Here is a 25,617-nt window from a genome sequence, read left to right as displayed (position 1 = left end):
GATTATGTGCTGCCAATTGCCCTTTATTTTAAAGTGGATATTTGCCAGGATTGGAGTGCAAGCACTTGCCTCAGGATCAATATTTAAGGGGCGGGACCAAAACCTCGGTGACCAAGCAATATTTAAAAATCAAAATTAATATTTTAAACATCAAAATTTGTCCATGATGGACAAAATGTCAACATTTTAAAAAAAGACAGGATCAGTAACACTGGTGTGCTGAGCTATAGTAGAGTCTGAGACAAAAGGAAATCTCACTGTTGTGGCCTCTCCCGTTGCGGAGCACAGGCTCCGCACGCGCAGGCTCAGCGGCCATGGCTCACGGGCCCAGCCGCTCCGCGGCATGTGGGATCTTCCCGGACCGGGGCACGAACCCGTGTCCCCTGCATCGGCAGGCGGACTCTCAACCACTGCACCACCAGAGAAACCCCGGATGCTTTCTTGATTTAAAATTTTGATATTTTGTCCATCACGGATTTTTTGCATTAATTTTGATTGTTTCAAATATTGCACTAATTACTGTTTAGTGCCCCCTTAAATGTTACACCCTAGTGAATGCCTCACTTGCCTCACCCTAGTCTCACACTTTTAAATTTACCACCAAAACAGCTGGCATGTAGTACACATTATACCCATAACTTGTTTCTGCTACCACAACAGAAACACAGTTCTTTGTGGACATCAACTACTATTTACCCCACGAAGTTCTCTTCCTTTTAGTTTCTGTAAAGGGATTCATTCATATACTGCTCTAGAAAAATCCTGGGCGGCCTTTAGTACTTCAAATAACCAAAACAATCTATTATACCAGGGGAGATAAAGAGTATTTCCAGGGAAAATAAATTCTGTATTTTTTGCTCAAAATCAGGCAAGAGTTGAAAGGAAGGCAGTTGCAAAGATATACAGTTTTTCAACTGGAGGAAGTCAGTGAATCTCTGTGGATACACCTAATAAATGTACTGATAGCTTCTGTCCATTTCACTCTTGGAGCACAGAAAGAATGAATGATTGCAGTCAAAGGAAAACAGCTTATAATGAGGCTGTGTCCAATCTCAAAAGGCAAGTAAACAAAATTCTAAACTCTGATATCTGAGGCCTACCTCTGTTATCCTCTCAATGTGTGAACCATTCTCCTTTTCAGCACTTATTTGAGTTAAAATTTTATAATTTTGGGGAGGGTGGTATTTGATCAGTGTCTGATATTCCAACTAGATTTTAAGCTCCATGAGGGGAAGAACCATGACTTCTGTTCACTTATCTTTGTAAAAATGGGAGAGAATCACTTCAGTGTAGGTGGATGGGGACAACTGTCAACCCCAAGCAATGACATATGAAAGGACTTTCATACCAAATAAGCCAATGGTGTGGCAGGGAAAATGGGCTTATACCAGGGTGAGGACACCTGTGGTAATCCTTCTACCTTGAGATTGGCAAGAGGAGATTTCCTCAAGAGAAGGCCACCCAGAAGTAGGGAAAGCCTTTACTCTTTGCCCACCACTCCTCCCCATTGGTTCCCCAGAAGATGGATCTGGGAAGCCGGCACTGACATCCTTGACTTCCTAATTCTTTTAAATTGATGTAAGAAAATCTTAGATGAATTTCAAGGCCTAGTTTAAGTTATTTCTCATTTGTAAGGCCACTGGGATTTATATTGTATCAGATCATTTTGCTCTTGATTAGACACCATCTTGCATTCCTCACTGCAGCACATATGGTAACTTTGTGTGAACTGAAAAAAAAAAAGGCACAGCTTCATCAAGACATAGAGCTGCCAAACTATGCGTTGAAATAATGGTTCAAATATTCAGCGATCAATGACTATGAGGTGGACAGTGCCTCCTAGCTTCTGCAATATAGAAACTATACAACACTACATAGTGGCTACTGTCCCAATGCTATGTCATTGTTATGTCACAATTCTGTCTGATCTCTACAGAGTAAATTTAACTTCTTTCTTTCCTTTTGTTTTTTCTTTCAATAGTTAACACAATGCTAAACCCATAGAAAATACTAAGTAAATACTTCCTGGATGTTGAATTGAAAGCTTCCTTTAAAAGGGAAGAAGCCTAATTGTAGAAATACAGGTGGTTTTGTTTTGCCTTTTATTTGTTCTATATTTTCAATGGTTCTACAAGTATGTGTTGCCTTTATAACCAGTCAGAAATGTTTTAAACTTGCCCAAAAGCTGGAACCTAATTACCCACTTTATGGCCAAGCCCACATGACTGTGCCCTGTCTGATTTGAGGAAAAATGCCCTGCACATTTATAAAAGTTAATGCAATACCACATGATTCAGGGCATGCGATTCCTTTATCCTCTCCTTAAAGAAAAAGATCTCATTACTGTTAGACTACGTTTTAGATGTCTATGATAAGATCTGTAATGGTCCTGCAACAAGCAGGATGGACAATCTTTCAAATATCCATGCTAATAGGGCTGAGTTCGTATATTTTGACTCCAAATTATTTAAACCAAATGGATATTTTGATATTTTGTATGATCCTACCATAAATGTAGAAAGCAACCTTGCCCTGAGAAAGGTCAACCTGAACTCATATAAATATATATCTCAAAAGAGAGTTCTATTGACATTCAGGATTTTCTTTGATTTTGTTTTATAAAATAATAAGGAACATCAGTTGGTCTCCATTAAAAATGCATTTAACTAATATTCACTTTTGTGGGTTCTGGGAGATTAGTAGTGAAATTTAGAAAAGTCACACAGTGAGCAGGGAATATTGCAGAGTTACAGATATTTCACAAATTCTCTAAATCTACTATCTATCCTGTGTATGGCTTTTGTACAACTGAAATAAAAATCTCGCCACAAATGAAAGAGAGAACTTCGCTAATTTCCATTCACCAATGTTGGTAGAAGCCCCCCATGGGTTATTAAGTCTGAGAGATGTGTGAACAAACATGATAATAAGCAAGTAAAGTGTATCATAAAATATATCATGTTCATTTATTGTGACAACTAGGGTGTAATTGTACTAGCAAATGTACTGCACTTTAGTCAGTGAAAGTAATAAAATCTGAATACCAGGAGACCTTTCTCTAGTCTGTGCTATTAAACTACTTTTGAGAAGAAGGTGAACAATCTAAAAATATGGGAGGAATGTTCACTTTTATAGATTAGCAAAGTGGTGGTTGGTCAGACTCTCTTGCAGTCTAATAAATAAAACCCCTCTGCTTTTTCTTCATTACTTGTGGGGATAGCACCAAAGAACATCCTCCATTCTGTGTAATTGTAATGCCTAAATTTGTGGGGATTACTTATGCTGTTCATTCTCCCATTCTCCCTCCAATTAAGGCAATAGGAAAATAAATAAATAAAACTGTATTGGAAGTGCCTCTACAAGGCTGTAAGTAGAAAAGCAGGAGAAAATTTATAGAAAGATAAGGAGACAAAGGGATGCCAGAGATGATAACGTTAGAGTAGGTGTAATGATTAAAGCATTAATGGAGGTCACTAGAAAAAGTGAACGGAACATGTAATTTCAGATTAGGAAACCCAGGGCTTCCCAGAATGAACTGCAATTTGGGAAAGTGTAGTTAATTGAATTTTATGACACTTTATGAAAATGAAAATGCATATCTTTTACTACCCTAATAGTTTTATTGCTACTGTGAGATTAATGTGCAGTGATACACTAAAAAGCATATGCAACAATTCACTAAAGACCACCTCAGTGGATTACTACAGTTTTTTGTGCTTTGGCAGCCGACAATCAAGATCATAATTATAGGATTGGAGCCACCTGCCAACTCAACGAACAGAACCACGTGGCTCCACATAAGGAAGCAATTCTAACATTAAAAAGAAAATGAGAGTGAAACCAAAGGGGCCTTCAGGGACAGCCTAGGGAAAGTTGGCTATTTATTTTTTCCTGAGCATCACGTGACTAACTCTTACATTATCCCATTTACTGGCCCAGAAAGAAGTAATGTCTGCTAAGACCTTTGTGATTAAACTACACTATCCAATGAAATGTCTGCATTCCGAGTTTCTTGGGAGACGGCTTGTGGACTCAGACCTCTTATGGACAGGTTCACAGTAAATCCTAGATTTTAGAGCTTATTCCTTCTAATGCATTGAAGCAAGAAGCAAGGATTAGCCTCACTTGGATAAAACTGTTGCCAGGGCACACATTTCACTTGCGAAAGCCACTGGAGATTACCAAAAGTCAAGGTGATGTAAAAAACAGTGGTGTCAAGAAGGTGAATCTATACCAAATTTTTCAAGTCAGGAATTGATTTACTAAACAAGTTACCCCACGCATTTATAATATTTCTGTCTGAATTCCTCTAGATTTCATTTTCTAAGAGAAGTCTCTCCTCATTTTCTTAAGTCTACTTAGTCACTCCTTGCTCTGCCCTAGTTACATACCTCTATTAGAGCAGTGCTTTTCACACTTTAATGTGCACATGAATCACCTGGGATCTTGTTAAATGCAGATTCTGATTCAGTAGGTGGAGTATGCATCTTGCAGGGGCTTTTGGTCCTCAGACCACACTTTGAAAAGCAAAGTATTGAAGGGAGACAAGATGGCAGAGTAGAACTTGAGCTCCCCTCCTCTCACAAAAACACCAAAATCACAACTAACTGCTGAACAACCACTGACAAAAAAGACTGGAATGTATCAAAAAAGATATTCTATATCCAAAGACAAAGAAGAAGCCACAGTGAGCTAACGGGAGGAACACATCTGTGAAATAATCGAATCTCATACCCGCAAGGTGGGCGACCCACAAACTGGAAAATGATGATATCACCGAGGTTCTCCCACAGGAGTGAGAGCTCTGAGCCCCACATTGGGCTCCCCAGCCTAGGGGCCTGGCATTGGGAGGAGGCACACCCAGAGCATTTGGTTTGAAGGCCAGTGGGGCTTGAGTGCAGGAGCTCCACAGGACTGGGTGAAAAAGGGACTCCACTCTTGGAGGGTGCACACAAGGTTTCACGTGCTGGGACCCAGGGCAAAGCAATGACTCTATAAGAGCCTGGGCCAGACCTACCTGCGGGTCTTAGAAGGGTCTCCTGGGGAAGTGGGGGTTGGCTGTGGCCCACTATGAGGGCGAGGAGTATTCCCAGGGAATATTCCTCAGTGTGAGCTCTCCTGGAGGTTGACATTTTGGCACCAAGATCTGGCCCCACCCAACAGCCTGCAAGCTCCAGTGCTGGGACACCTCAGGCCAAACAACTAACAGGGTGGGACCACAGCCCCACCCATCAACTGATAGGCTGCCTAAAGTGGTCCTGGGCCCAAAGTCACCTCTAGACATGCACCTTGACATGGCCCTGCCCACCAGAGGGACAAGATCCAACTCCACCCACCAGTGGGCAGGCACCAGTCCCTCCTGCCAGGAAGCCAGCACAAGCCCCTGGACCAACCTCACCCACCAGGGAGCAGACACCAGAAGCAAGAAGAACTACAGTCTTGCAGCATGGAGCCTACAAACACAGAAGGTTAGACAAAATGAGACAGCAGAGAAATATGTTCCAGAAGAAGGAACAAAATAAAACCCCAGAAGAACAACTAAGTGAAGTGGAGATAGGCAATCTGCCTGAAAAATAATTCAGAATAATGACAGTAAAGATGATCCAAGATCTCAGAAAACAAATGGAGGTACAGACTGGAAGATACAAGAAATGTTTAATGAAGAGCTAGAAGATTTAAAGAACAAACAGAGATGAAAAATACAATAACTGAAATGAAAAATACACTAGAAGAAATCGATAGCGGAATAAATGACGTAGAAGCACAAATAAGTGAGCTGGAAGACAGCGTGATGGAAATCATTGCTGTGGAACAGAGTAAGTAAAAAAGAATGAAAAGAAACGAGGACAGTCTAAGAGAAGCTCTGGGACAACATTAAACACACCAACATTCACATTACAGGGGTCCCTAGAAGGAGCAAAGTAGTAATGATCTGTATACATGCCAGTCATTTCCTCTTGCCTATGAGATCCTTGAAAGCAAAGGTAAGGGCAGCATTGCAATAGATACCAATTCTGACCAGTTTGGGGTATAGTAAGTATCTTACTATGCATTACCTGTAATTCTCAACACAACCCTGCAATATCTGTTATCATGGCCTCATTTTACAGATGAAGAAGCCAAGTCTCAGATACATTAATCAATGATGATGGCCACACAGGTACCATGTGCAGTCAGAATGCAATTCTGGGTCTATTTGTCTCCAAAGTCTGTAATCTTTCCACTGTACCCACAGCCTCCTTCTGTTCATTTCTGTACACACAGAGCCTAGCAGTGTACTTGATGTTATAGTGATACTCCAAAGATGTGTTTGGATCTGTGAATATTTTATCTATAGATTCTCCTTTGCTCATATTATGTCCCTTGTATGGAATGCCTTCCCTGTTTCTCTCTTCCCAATTGAGGTCCACCTCACTTCTACTCAGCCAGCCCACTACTATGCTTGCCCTCTCCTCTGAGTTCACAAACGGCAATTGTTTGCACCATACAGTGAGTACTGAAATTACTAGTTATCTTATTAACAATGTATTTTATTTATTGCATAAATATTTACTGAGTAGGTACTAAGCACCGAGCATTGTTGCAAGTACTTATGATAGGTCATGAAACAAAACGGACAACATTCCCTATTGCCCTGGGTCTTGGGAGTCATTCTTCCAAGATAAAAACTCCTTTGGGGGTATGGTTCCAATCAGTTCACTTTCCATATATCTCACAGTGTTTTGTACATAGTAAGTGCATAATTAATAATAGTCTCAGATTCAGATAATTTACCATGCAAATATGTTCCTAACCTACAGACTCTCTAAGACCAAGGCCCTCTGTTTCTGTACAAGTGACCCTTGGAAGGTGGAACGATGCTTTCACACTGTTTCTCATGTTCCACAGGCAGTGTTTCAGGCCAGAAGCAGAGGTATTAAAGTCTCCTACACAGTTCAAGTATCAGCTGGAGAGATGGAATTCACTAAAACTAAATCATAGTAGTTTCCAGCAAAAGGAAATGATCTATTCAGAAGTATAGAAGTTGCAAGTGGAAGAGGCAACTTCATGAAAGGTTAGCTCCACTGTTGAATATGATCCTTTTCCTCCTCACACACTAAAACTATAGACCAGAAATCTGCTAACTAGGAAAAACCACATGCTTATCATTTTCATGAATGCTTTTAACAACACCCCAAATGTTTTCTCTATCTTAAATAGAGAAAACATAATTTCCTGGGTTATTCAGGATGTTCTATATCCTACTTCATAAGCATCATTTTTTTTTTTTTTTTTTTGCGATACGCGGGCTTCTCACTGCTGTGGCCTATCCCGTTGTGGAGCACAGGCTCCGGACGCGCAGGCCCAGCGGCCATGGCTCACAGGCCCAGCCGCTCCGCGGCATGTGGGATCCTCCCAGACCAGGGCACGAACCTGTGTCCCCCACATCAGCAGGCGGACTCCCAACCACTGCACTACCAGGGAAGCCCCCATAAGCATCACTTTTAAAGTCTGCTCATTCACTGAAGGTATACAAAGGTTTTCTCTTTGAAGCTGCAAGTCCTTGTAAAGTCTCATTAGGTGTGCTGGTCACATGCATTAATATGTATCAGTATAGGATACAGGCCTGAAGATGAGTGATTTAGCTGAGAAAATAGGATTAAACTTGCTCTATATCAGTTCTTCCTCATTTTTACCATTTCTTACACTGAGGAGATTTGCATACATTTATTCATTTTGTGTGTGTTCTAAAACATTTGAAATGGAAGTAAAGAAATCATGTGAATCTTCTCAATTTGACTAATTTATTCAATACTAAGAGATTACATGATACCATCTCTCTCGATGGCAGACCATAGAATTTTAAGCGAGATAAGCCTGAATTCTTATTCTTATCAACATGTGAACAGGGGAATACTTCTTTACCTTAGATACAACTTTTGTAACATAGATGTCATAATTCTTATTATGAGAGAATGGTAGGAGAGTAAAAAAATTTAATATGAAAAACCCAGCACATAGTAAATGTTCAATTAGTAGCTGTATCCTGATCATATTAACAATTATACACCCTTAATTATAGTTTTTTTAATCACTAAAAAGTATTTAAGTACTATTAATAATTACATACTGCATTTAGCTAAGCAAGTACACAGGCATGATTCCTGCATCAGTAAAACTTTCAACTTAAAACAAATTTGATGTAAATAGGTATCTAAAAGGAGCTATAAATAAATAGCTACACAAACATGAACGAAACAAAGAGCGGATGTCTTTGCCTTGTGTTTCAGGATTAATTCAAAGTTTCCTTTCTCAAAGAGGAAGACATACCATTAATTGGATTTCTTTTCCCAAGTTCTTCCTTTTTTTATAGGACTTGGCAGGAAAGGTCTTTGGCTAAAATATAGCTTAAGATTACTGTTGTGTGACTGAGCTATAGGCTGCATCCTAGAAGATCCTTAAACATGAGTAAAAATAGGTCTGAGGGTTGGGGAAAAGAAAAGAAAGAATATAGTAAGAATGAATCACAAACCCTTGGAGCTCTAGGGACCTTAAAGACCAGGCAAACCAAATCTCTAATTTTCTAATGGGGAAATTGAGGCTCACAAACTCAAGTGACCTGTTCAGGGTCATATACTGGGATCCTGACTAAATGATCCACACATGAATCATTCTTTGTGAGTAAAGATAAATAAGGAAAAATGAAGATCTTACTAGATATGCGGTATTTCTTTATGAGAAGGGAAATCCTATCTAGGGAATTGAAATGGGATCACATTTATTTAGAAAGTGGAAAGGGTAGGTATAGATGTGGAACATTTTAGGCAATGGAAAAAGATGCCATGTGAAGAGCACACTATCTCATATGAATGGCATTTCTGACAGTGGTTTATTGACTCAACTTTCTTTTAGGTTAAAATGTGTTTGCATATAAGAATAATATTTTATGGTCCAGCCAAACCAATTATCAGAGTATTCTTCTGAAGAATCCCAAAAAATATGAACAGAAGGATGTGTACTTGGATTTAGTCAATTTCCTTATACTGCAGGGAAAATTTTGCCTTGAACTAGATTTTTCACAGCATGAGTAGTGTGAGTGGGAACTTTTCAAACATTTTTAAGACTGCCAGCCTACTGCAGAGGCTAATTATCAAAATGAAAATTTGTTAGTTGTTTTCAATTACCATGAAGGAAATAGCCAAGATTGTACTTAAACCACTTCTAGTCATGGTGTTTTACTTGTAAGAATTCTTCAGGCAAACTTCCTTTGTTCCATTAAATAAAGTTTTTGTTATATGGAAAGCGTAGAACTAACAAGATGAGTCTAGAGGTCATCTGGTCTGACAGTTCTCAAATTTGGGGGTCTATCAGAATTATCTGGAGGCTCTTAAAATACAGATTTCATATGGTCCCACCTAACAGTGTCTAATTCAGGAGGTCTGGAATGTAGGAATATTCATTTCTAACAAATTCACAGGTCACGTTGACAATGTTGGTCTAAGAACCACATTTTGGGAACCACTGATTTTAGTCCAGCCTGTTCATTTTACAACCTTCTCTTTGATTTAGGTAGACAAATTCTAGTATACTTGGAATTTCTTTTTTATTCCCTTTCTCAACCTCTCCAACAACCAAGCAAGTTCTATTTCTGAGGCTGTCATTATGGACCTGGCACACTGATTGTGGTTCTACGTCCTGACTGAGAGGTAGAAAATGTTCATCATCCTATTAAGCTGACATTAGGCAAGTTCTCCTAAAATACTGAACCAGAGCAATAAGGCCAAGTGTGCCTCTTGCACTTGGTACACTTGTATACACAAATGATATCTTCATCATATTTAATATGGAAAGGAAAAAAACAAGAATATTTTGAATTCCACCTATATAACATCGTACGGTACTTGGCTCTTCCAGAGCTGTTGCAAAGGCAACATTTACAGAATTCTTCAAGGACACTGGTGAGCTAACTAAATCAGTGCTATGCTATTATAGGAGAAATAGTATCATTTTCCCCCCAGAGACTTATGTTATTGCTAGAAAAACATCCCAACATTGCAAAATTGTAAAACTTAGCTAGAAAAGATCAACTAAGCAGTGTAGCATTTCATAATAATGTCATTATTCCTACAGGTATCAGCCAATTAATGAGAAAAAAGAAAACTGAACAAAAAATAGTTACTTTGAAACAACTAGAGGTCTCAGAATTTGTTAGATTTAATGTGATAATATACAAAGCAGGACATCAGCGGAATTTGAAGAAAATAGAAAGTGATGTTTTTAAATCCATCTCCCATGGTATGTGCACTTGCACAGACACACAAACTTAACCACACACCCCCAGAGAAACACACACATCTTTACTCAAAGCACTTTCTTTCTAGCTATGTAAGACTCTAATTCCACATGGGTCTTTACTATTAGGAATAAAGATCATGAAAAATGTATTTACAGTAATATGATAAAACATAATACACTATCTCTGTCAGATATCATATAATATGCATATACATATATTTTAGAGAACTTTAGGGATGGGCACACACATCAGTTACCTTGTAAATTATGGACTTTAGGTGGTTATGATGTGTCAGTGTAGGTCCGTTAATTGTAACCAATGTATCACTCTGGTGAGGGCTGTTGGTAATGAGGAAAGCAACGCATGTGTGGGGATGGGGGGCATACGGGAAATCTCTGTACTTTCCTCTTAATTTGCTGTGAACCTAAAACTTCTCTAAAAAATAAAGTGTTTAAAAAAATTAGGTAACTAATGGAGGCTTCAAGACACCACTCTTCAAGTATTGCAGAACATTTACTGTGAGAAATAATACCGAAAATAGAAGAATGGGATGTAAAATACAGCTGGGAATTAAAGGCATACACACATAAAAAGACACAGGTTAGACAGTAACTGGAGACTCAGAAGCTGATAAATCACTAACTGAAGACTGTCCTACTCTGGACGAACTTGATCTGAGCTGGGTCACCTCTACGGAATGAATTTTCTTAGGAAGAGTGGAAGTCAGGGAGGAGGAAGACAATCGAATGAGGGGCTCGTTCAGCAGAGGTGAACATGTAGAGAGCATTCAGTGACCACACCCGTGTCTCTCTATACATGTCAGTATCAAAGAGTTGATGCCTGAGCATACGAGGCACAGTGTACAGTTGTGTTTGTCGAGCAAGGTTGTGGACAACCTTAAATGTTGAGTGAAAGAATACAGGAATGCTAGGGAAATGAATGTCAGCAAAACCTACTGGCAACATTAGAAAAGGAGATATTGGGGTTACAGGGAGAGGATTTTCCAAGTGACCTTAAAACCATAAACGATAGCTTGTACTGAACACCTACTCCATTTGATTTTGCACCAGTATAGCTTTCAGGGACTCAGTGTTTAGAGAAAAAAAAAAAAGTATCATCATCATCATCATTATATACCTTGTAGGCACTGAATTCCAGAAGGGAGACTGCCTTCTCAACCCAGGAAGCAGCCTCTTACACTGTACTCCATAGATCAATTTTAGTTTCATGAGATTTAATTTTAAGAACCTTAGGTTTTTATCTTTCACACTTCAACAGCACTAAAAATGCTTCCAAGCTCTGATTTACAAAATTATTGTCACTGTCAATGAAAGGAATGTACTTGACATAACCAAAATCCAGTTTAATTACTTCTGTGATGTCTCCTGCAGCTGAGAAGAAATGATATTTCTCTGACACTTTTCTGTTTGTAGTTTAGTAAAATGGAGCACTTGCCTTGCATAGGACCTAGGGGAGCAGATTTGTGATTGATGTCATGGAAGATGAACCCCACAGTTTCAGAACACAGCCTTACTCTGAGGGTGTGATGATTGCATGAATCGGATCCTTGGTTCTGGGTTCCCTCATATTGGGCGTTCAAGTGACCATCAAGGATTCGACATGAAACGTGGCTGAAATATTTATGCATCAAGTCACGACCCGGAGAAGTTTTGCAATCGTATTCAAAGGCCTGCTTTTACCCAGCACTATTCCCAATGTCAGCATTGTCCTGAGCTGCTGGAATCCAGATGAGGCCCTGAAAGCTTCCCAACAGGAGATGCCAAATATTAAAATACATCCTGTTCCATCTGAGTGAAGAAACCAAGCAAAATGTATTCTTTATTTCCTGCTACGTATTCCATCTGTTTCTCTCCCTAAAGGGTCATATATTATATATTTATAAGAAGCATTCACACCTACACAAACACAGTTTCCAGTCTCCGTCAAACACAGCCGCCTCCTTGTTCACGACCCATTTTTTTTTTTAACACCCTTCTGTATCAGCTCATCCTTTTATGACTTGTTTCATTCTGAAATCATTTCAAGTTAAGAAACGCCTTTGTACCTTCCTATCTCACCAAATCCTGGGGAGATTAAGCCTCAGGCTCCACAGGCCATTTCTGAGAGATGTGAATTTAGATCATTAGGGTCATTAAAATCATACACTCCACAATACCCGGAGCTAACAAGCATCCTTGTACTTTATGCTGCCGTAGAGTGCTACCAGAGAAGTAACAATGTATAATAGCACTGAGCTGCAGAGGATACCGTAATTCCTCCCCATAAAAGATTCCTAAACGTTTTAATTGCTACAGTAAATCTCATTAAAGACACAGAATGCTTTGTTCAGGGAAGGAAAAAGGATTGCTGGGCAAGGTGCATTCTCTTCGCAGTAATACTTTTCTCCTTACTACTAGAATTATTCGTTAATGCAAGCACAGCATTATTTTTATCATGACCTTTTTTTCTAGGCTCTGCACATTTCCCCTGAGCTTTCTTTCCCTTCCCTACAGATACAAGGGACAGTTGGTCCTTACTACTAATCCTGTAGGCACTTTTCATGACTTGGGCTTCATGCATTCTCTTGTGTTATCCCTGTGAATCTTCCCAAAACCTTTAAAGGCCACACTGCTAACCTCTGACTTCATTTTTTTTTCCCTTTCTGTCTCAACACTGCATAAAGAGAAAACTGGGATGTAATCAACGTAATCAAACACTTGGCACCGATTCGGTGGTCAGCACAATTCTGAATCTTTGTTCCTCCTTTCCCGTAATATACATTGTGAATCTGATTCAAGTAAAAGAATCTTGGGAAGTATTTTGCCTGCCTTCATTATCAAATATTAGATTATTATTTTTGAGAAACCTAGGCTGTCGTAGAAACATCACAGAAAATTCCCATCTCTATTTTCATAATGAGTAACTTTTTCTAAAAGAACTGAAAGTTAATGACAGTATGCTTTAAACAGCTATGAATTGTTAACTCATCTTTGGAAGCAGAACTGAGCAGTTAAGGGGAAGAGCATGTTTCATGCAACACAATGCATAAAATTAAATTTAAGAATCAAGAGTCAGGTGAGGATGGAAAAAAAAGTTCACAATGTTAAACATCAGTCATTACTAACTTCTCTGTTCTATCCCTTTCTGGGAAGAACTGTGGGTGCAAGTAAGAATACGGGCTTGAAGTTCGTCTAACTTACATTCAAATTCTTTCTGTGCCAATTACCAGCCATTTCAGCCCAAAGAAGTTATTTAAACTACTCATGCCTCAATATCGTCACTTGAAAATTGAAAATAATATTTGTGAAGACTGAAAAGATAAGGTTTATAATATATAAACAACATGCATATAACACCTATTAAGTATGTGATTCACATTAAAATGTTGGTGTGATCTATGTAAAATTATTTTATAGTCCTTCTTATGCACTAGTTAGGTATATTCACAGCAACAAACTATATAAACAACTTATGCCTGATCCAACCACTTCCTTCCAAATTCAGCTGCAATTTTATTCTTTTTTAAAAACCAAATATCTATGTCACAAAAACTAAACTTATTCTTTTTAACCTTATATTCCTTCTTTTAAAAATTACCCAGGATAATCAGATTCCATAAAGTTGGACAATTACCTAACATTTTACTCTTCATATATCTTCTTGATTAAACTATTTATTGTTTATACTTATTTAGTATATGCAGGATTCTGAGAATTCACCATGATAAACCTTCAGTTTGTTTACAAGGGCTTTCACTGCATCATTTCTGGGGAAGTAAAATCCATTTAAAAAGTAAGAGTAAACCCAAAGGCCTCAAGTTTCAAAAATAAGCACCTCAGATTCAGGCAGTCTCCCACCGCAGCCTGGATTCTGCACCCGTCGTGTCGTGCCGCTGATCAGCAAAGTCAGAAGCCTAAGCAAAATGTACTCACATGAAAAAAAAATTATTCAGACAGAGACTAGGGTCCTAAAGCTCTCTGAAATAGCACCTTGTGAGAACCGGAACCACTGTAACCCCTTAAGGACGGTTAACAAAGGTGACTCCACGGAGCCCTGGTCTAGCTGCGGTCTTGTGGGATGTGACTGTATTACCACATCAAAGGCTACTTTCGTATTTACATTTATAAGGCCTACAGGGAAGAGCACCGATGTAAGAGCAAAATCAAGGTCCACAGAGTCAGATTTTTCAGCAAGCCAGAAAAACTAGAGAGTACTAGCAGGGGTAAAAAAAAAAAAATCGATTGGGCCTTCTTTCTTGACTTCTGGGGCCAAATTGATACCAGTTACACAGAGCAAAAGGCTACTTAGAATCATGGATCATTCAGCTGCTGAAAAATATACGGGACTAATCTGAGTAATTCAAATACAGCAATACTCTACACTCCACTGTTTGGGGACTTTCCTTTCCACTTAAATTTTCTTATATAGATACAGCTTAAAACTGTCATTTGCCCAACTGCAATATGAAAAGAGACTAATGCTTCTTTTTATGCATTAGTTTTTCTAAAGCATTATTAGTAAATATTACTTATGAACTGCTTTCAACAACTTCAGGGCCGCCATTTAGAAAGGCTTGAATGATTTAAGGTTGATAAGATTCATCATACTCACAAGGAGGATCTGGTTGTGGACACAGCTAACTGCTAAATTTTATCCAGCCATAAATGGCACCAGTAGCAAATCAGCTCACAGCTTAATACTACCGGCAGATCTACCTCGGAGAGAAACAATGTTACTTTGATTCAAGTTATTTTTATGTATGTTATGATTCGTTTCCAGTAGTTCTGATATTGATGCTCAAATACTGGGTATTGGATTCTCTTTTCAAACAACAAAAGAAGGTGACAAAAAAAGCTGAAGATACTTTAAGATGCCATGGTAACAAGTCACAGTCAAATGTATTTCATCCTTGTTTCAAAGAACAATACTAATTCTCATACAAAAGATATGATGAATTCTTATCCCAAAGATTTTCTTTCGGCAAAGTTTAGAATTCTGAAAATAGTCTTTTAATGGCAGTGCCCTCACCCTCCTAGCACCAAAATAACAGCACTATGATGTATTAATCCCTTATGGTAACAGACACCATTGAAGCTGAACTGTAATTTGGCACTCAACGTTTCCACACTAATGTAATGTGACAGTGTTATTATGTTCACTATTTTCCATATGATCATAGCCATATTCATCTTCCCCAACCTGCCATTAAATTAGCTAGTATGGTTACATTCTATTCTGGACCACAGGGTAGATGCAAAAAAGGATTATTGTAGCACAATGGTCTGATGATGGTGTGTGTGCACAAGCATGAACAGGTGATATGTAGATTTAATGCAATGAATAGCAACTCTTAACACAGACCTGGCACACAGCATGCACTCAGTAAGTAGTTACATCCAAGAGAAATTTCACAAATCTAAGTGCTAAGTGCAAAAACAGTTGCTCTAAGATTCCAGAAGAGGGAAAGTAGGCCCAGCTCAGAGGGCCAGGGAAATTCCCATGGGATGAAGCAGTTTAGGTAATGATTGAAAAATGAAATTACATTTCTTCAAGCAGATATAGTGAAAGGAATGCATTCTAGGTGGAAGGAGTGCATTCTCCAGGAGGAGAAATTAGCATAAGCAATGGTGAGGAAATTGGGAAAGTGTAATGTTGCTCAGACACCATAAGTTAACTGGCGGTAACATGCCATATTGACAAAGTTCTACAATAGATAAGAATGAAAACAAAAGCTAGGGTCAGACCATGGAGGTTCATGAACTCCAAACTGATGAATTTGGAGAGTATTGTTGACCACTGAGGACGTCCTAGAAATCCTTATGCAAGATTCATGCATCTAGTCAACACTGATTTAATGGGTTACTATTATCAACAGTTATATGCAACATAAGGTACAAAACATTGGGCTTATGAACCCCTCCCCCCGCAAAAAGGATTATTGTTCCTGGGAGATAAGACCAAACATAAGTAACTATAAGGTAGAAAGTGATGGCTGATAAAATAGCATAAACAAAGTTCTACAGAGGTCAGAGGAGAGAAAGCATTGTCTCCCTTTAGGAGAATCAGGAAGAGCTTGTGATATTTAAACTAGGGAGAAGAGGAAGAAAGAACAAAACTGGAAAGGAGGCATAGGATGGATTGGATGAGGGAGGGATAAGAAGGGGGAAACTCAACCAAGATATTGCTACAATGAGCCAGAAAAATTATATTGGGGACCTAAAATATGGTACAGATATGGAAGAATTAAGGAGTTACACACACATGCACGCGCGCGCGCGTGCGCACACACACACACACACACACACTCAGAGCAATTATTTTTGTCAATGAGTAGGTCATTTAGATGGCAACTTGCCAGGGAAGAAAGGGTTTCACAAACACTTTTCGTTAAAAGTAGCCTTTGGCATCACTTTGCCTAAGTACCTCTTCTTTTTGAAAGATTCCTTTAACTTCATTAATTAGTATGATTTATCCAGGATTACACTTACAGGAGAAAACTTATTCCTATCTTCCTGTTAATTATGTCTCCAGGCTAATATAAATAAAATTTTCTAGTTACTCTAACTCTGTGAAAATTATCAGAGAGATGACTTTTAGAAGGTCTGTAGGGGGCAGGGGTGGGGGTGGGAAGATCTCATTTACAATGTGGTGTGTTCTTTCCCTTTCTTTAAAAAAAAGCTTTGTTTCTATCTTCCTTTTTTTGTTTTCTATGCAGATGACAGCTGCAGCCACAGAATTTATGGATAAATATCTAAGCGTGGAGAAGAAAAGTTCATTAAGAAACAAAATGTCCTAAATGGCTTCATTAAAAAAAAAGTCAACCTCTATACAGAAAAGGATCTTGTTAAAATCCCAGGAATCACACTAATTTTATTTGCGCAACTTACAGAAAAACAGTGAGATGTAGAGATAAGGTTCGTTTTGATCAATTTAAAAAGTGAAGAAAATGTGGCATGCTACTTTTATTGCCATATCAACCGCATGTCTTCAAGGTAACTGTCACTATTGTACCTTCTACGAATTAGAGTTGATATGAAAATAAGATTTGCTTTTAAATACTGATTTGTACGTACATGTCCTCACCACCAAAACACCAGTGTACAAGCCAAGAAAACTATTTCACATTTCCAGAAAACCCACAAAGAGATAATGACTTAATCAAAATGCATGTATTCTGAGAGCCCTCCAAAGTAATTTTAATGCTCATCTGTGCTAGAGGCATATCAGGAGACATATTTATTGAATGACAGTTACCTTATTTACAAGAAAATAGCAAATAGCCTTATCGTTGTCATCACCACTACTATCACCCAAGAGCAGCATTCAAATAATTTTCTGTAAAAATGATTTGAAGACAGCATGATACTTAAGGCAGGATCTTGATGTTCCTTTAGGAACTGTCTAGAGAAAATTATATTCTTTATACTTAACTGCTATAAGAGGATACACAATCTGACACAATCAAATGACAACTGTTTTGTAAAACATGGAAACTAGACTAAGCACAAAGTTTGGCAGAGAAAGTTCTTTAGCAAAATGAAAACCAGTTTCATGCAAAACAAAAGCTCTCTCAGCTACATCTGTCAGGATCATACTCAGGATTTTAAAATTGTCATAATAAAATCATAACAAATTATCAGTCTTCTGTTTGTCCTTGAAAATAAGTTGATGTTATTTTCTCTGGGGCAGGAGCAACTGCAGGACGTTACTATTCTATTTACATATCTTTATTAAAAGGATATATAGTTTCTTTGATTTGCTTTTCTTTATGTACATATAAGTATTTATTGACTCTTTACATAAGGTTGCTTACATAACTCTAAATGTGGTTTAATGTTTGTAAGAATGATTTGATTTGCAGAAATACAGTGTTTGCAAATGTGTGATGGTTTGAATATGTGTTTGTGGCTTCAAGTTTCTTGTAATTCTTGTAATGGAAGAGCTCACTGGTAGGATGAAGACTAAATATTTCTCCTTCTGTGGTGGTATGATCTTTACATGTCTCTTCCAAGTACTATTTACTTTGTATTAGTTGCTTGTTCTTCCTATATTCAATATTTTGGAGAGGAAACCTGAAGATAGCTAGGAAATTGTACTATATTGCTAGGCTGCAACAACTCAGTTCAATAACACGTTCTGGTTTGACCCCATCTTCAACCTTATGATACACATATCTACTGACATGAACAGAGTCTCAAATAGATAAAGGTCAAAATGAACAAGCTCTAGTCTTTCTTTAAATCCATACTCAAGCTCAGCCTTTGCCTGGAAGCCCAAACCTTCAATCATCTCATCTGCTATCCCACCATCCGAGTGCTTTTTATTCAATGTTGTAGCATTTACAACATAAGCATGGACTATATTTTACAACCAGAAGGCTCTGTCAGATATATTTTCTCAAGAGAGTGGAATGCAAAGTTTTGTAGGAAACCCTTGTATTATCATTTTGATGAAGTGTTGTAAAGCAGTATCTATTTAAAAGTTAAGAAACAGAACTTCATCCCACATACCAGTTAATATGGTCTCAAAATCCACACTGCTATCACATAAATTAGGCACTCACAAATATTCCATAATATAATGTGAATGTCGTGTTTCTTTGTCATGCTTATTTTTTTAATGCAATTTTTTAATTTTTTCGATGTGGACCATTTTTAAAGTCTTTATTGAATTTGTTCAATATTGCTTCTGTTTTATGTTTTTTTTTTTTTTTTTTGGCCACAAGGCATTTGGGATCTTAGCTCCCTGACCCACACCCCCTGTACTGGAAGGTGAAGTTTAACCACTGCATTGCCAGGGATGTCCCCTGTCATGCTTATATTGTGAGACTAAAGGGGAAAAAACACAAACATAAGGGAGAGCAGTTGAAGGACAAAGTTTAAACATATTGTTTTTTAATGTAAAAGGCAGTATGGGCTTGAAAAGATGTAGAGAGAGAAACATAATGAACCTGTCAATTCACTAAAATTCCAGCCCTCAAGATATAATCTTATGAAATGAAATATTACTTAATAAAAAGCAACATGAAGCCTCTTTCAAAAACCAGGGGAGGGGTGTCACATACAGGAAATGAAAAAAATATTTTCGACAAGGTGACCATTAGCAATTTAAAAAATTCCAACAAAGAGTTGAAGACCAAAGAATCACCATCATCACAGATTTTGGCTAATGGCATCCTTGACTGATACTTGAGTATTTCAAACATGACCCTTCTGTGGAACCAAATGCTCCTCCTGGTTATGATAGTTTAACTTATTCATGGATAATATAAAGACTCCCAGCTTTAGACCCGGGATATCAAACAGTAACTGGAAGCAACGATGAGCATCAGTCTACACTCAGAGGGGAACTTACGGTCATTGCAGAGTGGCCCGCTGAAGGAGGTCATGCTACAGTCACAGCTGAAGCCGTCCCACTGCTGCAAGCACACGCCTTGGTTGGAACATGAGTCCTCCTGGCAGGTTGTGCTGGGCCCTGAAAACAATCCAAAAGCAACTTGGGTTCTTTAAAAAAATCTAAAAGTGTTTCACACATGAGCTAGGTCACATTTAGTAGTTGCCAACACCTCAAAGTACATGACCAAACTAGTTTGGAAAGTTCTAGTTCACACACCTGAATTAGGAACAGAGAAGCTGTAATATAAAGGTTTCTCACGTTTCAAATACAGGACAAAATACATTATAATAGTAAACTAGACCAGCAAATAGTAAAAGCAAGCACATAGCTTCTCGTATGATCATGGTAGCAGGTGATCTCATTCCTTCATCAATAATTCTCTCTCACTGTTTGGATTTTAGAAAAACGCATGGATCTCCTTAACTTCTGACCAATGGGTAGAGACACCATGAGAGATGGAGATTATAACTTCATGAAACTGAGATACAGATTAGCAAAAAAAAAACAAAAACAAAAACAAAAAAAAGGAACCACTGAAGAGAGTTATACAAAAATGTCCTATAAGTTTCTAGAAGTTTTCCTGCACAAACTATAAATAAAGTTATGATTGCTGGGTGTTTTGGATAGGTATGTTGGCAAGTATCAATCCACATGCTTTAACAATTTCATGCAATTAAACATAAAACTAAAAACTCTGTATAAATGACATGCCCCCATGTGACATACAAGTAAAAAGAATGCTAGTCTATTTCTAAAGAATCATAACTAGAACACTGAAAAACAAAGAACTAAAAAAAGGATGATCAAAGCACTAAAGGTAATCACTATACAAACATTCAAGACTGAAAGCCTTTATGCAAACTATGCTACAAAATGAGGTTTCTTGCACAACATTCAAGAAGGGGAAAAATGAAAACTTCAAATAACAGTTACTGCAAAAATGTAAAAATGTTATTTTGAGGTTTCCACTGTGTATTACGGGGTTTCAGTCTTGTTTTATACACACAGGGCTATCTACCTTGCAAGTCAGCTTTCATCAATGCAACTTTGTCAGCAAAATTAAAAAAAAAAAGCAAAATATATTAAATGTTAGTAAGCAATACTGAAATGGGGCAAACATAGAAGAACATTCAGATTCAAAAAAGCATGCTGCTGTAAAGGGGGAGAGAAATGCTATGTAGAGCAAACAAATTAATAATTAACAGCCATAAATCTTAAGAGAAGCCAAAAACAAGAAAGCGATAATTGATTAGAATTTCACTATATATGTATTTATATTACGGTTAACTGAGCCAATGACACAAAGTGACTGCATCGCTTAGCTGAAGATTTGTCACGTGCAGATACAGTGTAGACGATGGCCATTAGAAGACCAATTATCCCTTTCTATTTTTTTCCCTCTAGGTCTTTTATCTTGCTATTGTAGTTAAGGCTTAAAACTGTAATGCCAGCCATTCTCTGTCAACAGTTGGACCTTACAGTGACACCAAATTATCAAAATGTATACACCATTTGGCAGATGAAAGAAAAAGTAAAGGATGGAAGAAACAAATTGCAGTATAATTCCCCATAAAGAAAATTCCTTTACAAGATTGCAACGTGGAGTATTTATATTTGCTTTTACCAGACCGGGTATAGATTTCTTACAGATCTCAGAGTTACATCTATATTTTCTCTTCCTCTATAACTGTCTTCAACTCTTAAATACTGCCCTGTGAATATTTATTACAGTAGAACCTCATTAATAAGGGTTATCTTAGGTGGGAAGGGAACACCATCTACCTCAATACCTTTAGAGTATAAACTGAAGATATTTTCTAGTAAACACAATCTTAGGTTTTATGAAAATACAAAAATAGACACCAGACTAATTAGATGCTATTAACACTGAGAGCCTTTGAGGTAACTGCTCTAGTGAATACATGAGAATTATCTGTGATTAGATTTTGTACAAATTGATGTTCCTATAAACATCAATTTTAAACATCCTCCTTACAACCATAATTTTATTATAAATTTCTTAGTCACGGTATTCTTCATAAGAAGTTATTGAATGTAGCCTAAACATTCAATATGAATTTTTACAAATTCAGAAATCATAATACTGTAACTACTAATTATATAATAATAATAGTAATAATAATAATCAGTGTAGTAATAATAACAAAAATAATAGTCGTTTTTAATAATAATAAAGATCTCCCAGGCCTGGGAGACCTGAATGGATGTAATAGTTTTTCTCACCTATTGCATCAAAGAACTAAGAGACACTAAATTGTTCAGTTTTTGTTTTTCTTCCAATCTGTGAGAGGTAAGTGGTCCAATGATCTTTATTCCATGGCATTAAAGACTGAAAATAATTAATATTTGTTTAAAAAAAAAACTCAAAGCAATATTCCTTAGCACAGTCTTTCCTCTGGTACAAGCCCAGCCTGGGTCAGGGGCTGTGTTATCAAAGGATACTATTCCCCTGACTTGCCCAGCAGAAGGAAAGAGCAGGAGCAAGAACTGCTGAAGAGCCATGTTTTTGTTTTTCTTTTCGCAAAAATTATCAGAAATACAATTGCAAAATAATGCTTAACTCTAAAAATGGTAAAATTGCAATTCTAAAAACTAACCTGCCTGCCCATATTGTAGAGCAGCCACTCAGAGTAGCTGCCAGGCCTTATGTGAGCATAAAGACATGGCTTTGTTATGTTTTCCATTATCACAACAGTCTTTATATATTCAGGTATTACAAGTGAATGCATGCCTATGCCTGACAAGTCACATTTTTTAAAGTACTCACCTTCTTGAAAAATATTTAAACATTGACAGTCATTTGCACAAGACAAAACCCTGAATTTATTTTTCCTTTTTAGTTATATAATGCCCTTTTTATTTTATCACTGAATAAAATTGGGAGCAAGCCACAAGGATATTTGTATTAAGTGGTTAAAAATAAGGATATGGGGGCTTCCCTGGTGGTGCAGTGGTTGAGAGTCCGCCTGCCGATGCAGGGGACATGGGTTCGTGCCCCGGTCCGGGAAGATCCCACATGCCGCAGAGTGGTTGGGCCCGTGAGCCATGGCCACTGAGCCTGAGCGTCCAGAGCCTGTGCTCCACAACGGGAGAGGTCACCGCAATGAGAGGCCCACGTACCACAAAAAAAAAAATAAATAATAATAACAATAATAATAATAATAAGGATGTTTGAAAAGGAAAGAAAAGTGAAGGTAAAACTACAATGTCTGGAAACCAAAGAAACAACAGAGGAAAGTGCTTAGATGCCCGGGATTTCAAGTAAGGCAAAATTGGGTTCAAAGCTTCCATCATCCACTTACGTGCTGTGTGACCTTAGGAAGGTCACCTCACACCTTTAAGGCTCAATTTACTCTTCTTAAAAAAAAAAAAACAACAGTAATACCTAATTTATAGAGTTTTGGGAAATGAAATTGCATATGTAAACTTACTGCTACCAGTGCTTAATCGATGGTAGCTTTAATAGTGAAGTATTTCTGTAGCTTATAGTGCAATTCCAGTGTTGAATGTTATGAGTCTATGCAAGTGCCTAAATTAAAAATTGTTTCACTGACTTCATGTATGGAAGTTATCTTGACTCAGTATTGAGCTTAACTGAGCCTGATTATTGGTGGATTGCCAGTCTCTATTTTCTCTTAAGTAAGCAGGTCAATGCCTTTCCAGGTAGTAATTTTCAAAGTCTGGTGTCAGACCAAAAGCAGCAGCATCATTTAGGAACTTGCTAGAAATGTAAATTCTAGAGCCCCATCCTAGACCTACTGAATCAGAAACCTTGGGTTGGTGTCAAGTAACATGGGTTTTAACATTCTCCAGGTGATTCCAATACTTGCTCAAGTTGAGAAACATTAATATAAAGGGAAAAGGACAAGGTAAGTTCCCTCTGCTAGCTAACGTGGTGTGTAAGTAAAATCAGCTATTACTCACTGAAATAAGTTAGAAATGAAAGGCAGCAAGTGATTATTGAGAGAAGGCCAATGACTTTTTACATGAAAGAACTTTAGAGATTTGTGGGTCTTGGGTAGAAATGGTGGAAAATCTTGACAAGATATCATTTAGTGATGTCAAATTTAAACTATTTCTATTAATATGGAAGTTAAGTGATTCCAATGTGGTTTGAGCTCAAAATCCCATGAGAACAATCTTTAGAGAAATAATGTATTGAGTATCTAGAAGTTTACCACCAATCCTAAAAATACGTGTATCTCATCAATTACACCTCTGACAGGTACATCTGAGATTATTCCTAGGAACCACAGAGGACAGAAATAATCATACATTAAAAATTGTTAACGTTGACGTTGGAATGAAAAAAATCAGGGAAGTGTCAAGGCAGAAAGGCAGGAGCATGGCAACATTCTAAAAATAAAGGAAAAGGGAGTAAAAGAGGGTGAGAATTATTAAAGCTCAGATATTAAAGCAAACTAGATAAGGTAAGGAAGGAGCCAATGTCATAATCTACTGAATGATTTCAGATATTCAAACCATAGTTTAAAATTACCCAAGAAGATGTACAATCACCTCAACCAAATTGCTTATAAGGTTATGATGGAAAATAACACCAAATTTTATTTCTATAAATACACTTTCTCAGTACATTTCTTATTAGTTTTCCCTTCCACTCACCCACTCACATTATGTGCCAGTGGTGGGAGGTCATGTGTGTGGGTTTGGTTTTCTATCTTGTGAGTGTTTAGCTGTGAATGTGTCTGTCTGCTCCCACCATTTCTTGTAGGTGAGAATTTACCGAGCAACTTGTAGAAAGGCCTATTTTTTTTTTTTTTTTTTTGCGATACACGGGCCTCTCACTGTTGTGGCCTCTCCCGTTGCGGAGCACAGGCTCGGGAGGCGCAGGCTCAGCGTCCATGGCTCACGGGCCCAGCCGCTCCGCGGCATGTGGGATCCTCCCGGTCCGGGGCACGAACCCGCGTCCCCTGCACTGGCAGGCGGACTCTCAACCACTGTGCCACCAGGGAAGCCCGAAAGGCCTATGTTTGAAAAATGTTTTCAGAAGATTTTGTAGTACCTTAAAAAAAAAACAAAAAAAACCCCATATATTCTCACTTATTAGATCACCTCCAAAAATCAAAGTTATGTCCCACATTTTTGTCTCCATCCACTAGAGAGAATTTATTCACTTAACAATTTTGTTTCCTTTGCTAAATTGGTAAAAGAAGAAAACACATAGTTTGCCTTTGTTTCACAAAAGGACATTTATACCAAAATTTGAAACAATGTAAATAAATACAGCAAAACATTAAAAATGAACTCAACAAAGATTTCCATTAAATAATCTTATCCTCTGGCGTGATTAAAACACAATTTGAATTTCACCTGACTTTTCAGGGAAACATATGTTACAGAGAGAAAAAAATGTATTTCCAAATAAAAAATTTATATGTACTTAGGTAATTGCTAAATCTAATAGCATTATTTTGGCTGAGAAGACATGATTCATAATCTCCTGGGAGACAGGAATTCACATCTTTCTTCGCTTCCCCCATATGAAATTTCCTTATGAATCTAAAATTTTCAAAATGGCCCAAACTGTATTCAACATTAAAAGAGAAGCAGCAACACATTCACAGCTACAAAATTCAGGATAATGTGATTAAATTGCATTTATGGAGGGAGAATTGGCTCAAATAACCTGAGGTGTTGAAGTGAAAATTATCTAAAATGAAAGTAGCAATCAAAAAGTACTCCTACAGACCTTAGTCTGATAGAGAACACAAAAGTACAGAAAGATACTTGAGCACAGTTCTGAAGTATGGAATATTAGCTTTGGGTAATAGAAGAAACCAATTTTTGCTAAAACAAACTGATAATATATGGGAGACACTCTTGCTGCCAGGTAGAAACAAACCAAACCGTGATTTGAGAATGGGTATCTGAATGTTATTCTCTTGTTGTATCCTATTGAATGG

General features: G+C 37.7%; 1 protein-coding gene and 1 long non-coding RNA gene across 23 annotated transcripts in view; one reads left to right on the top strand and one right to left on the bottom strand.

The window, feature by feature from the left end:
- Window positions 1-25,617, top strand: part of LOC125960816 (uncharacterized) — a 999,117-nt gene that overhangs the window by 391,434 nt on the left and 582,066 nt on the right. The window lies entirely within an intron of this gene.
- Window positions 1-25,617, bottom strand: part of NRXN1 (neurexin 1) — a 1,124,566-nt gene that overhangs the window by 518,995 nt on the left and 579,954 nt on the right. For 12 of the 21 annotated variants that reach the window (XM_049695952.1, XM_049695938.1, XM_049695950.1 and 9 more), the window contains one exon: window positions 19,631-19,750. In XM_049695952.1, the coding sequence (XP_049551909.1) occupies window positions 19,631-19,750 (120 nt within the window). Of the gene's footprint in view, window positions 1-19,630; window positions 19,751-20,690; window positions 20,718-25,617 lie in introns of all 21 variants that reach the window. The other 9 variants (XM_049695935.1, XM_049695948.1, XM_049695934.1 and 6 more) reach the window with 1 other exon arrangement.

This window comes from Orcinus orca, chromosome 13 (genome assembly GCF_937001465.1).
Source record: "Orcinus orca chromosome 13, mOrcOrc1.1, whole genome shotgun sequence".
In the NCBI taxonomy this organism is placed as follows: Eukaryota; Metazoa; Chordata; class Mammalia; order Artiodactyla; family Delphinidae; genus Orcinus; species Orcinus orca.
Note: the sequence above shows the minus strand (reverse complement) of the source record. Positions and strands in the feature narration are given on the sequence as shown.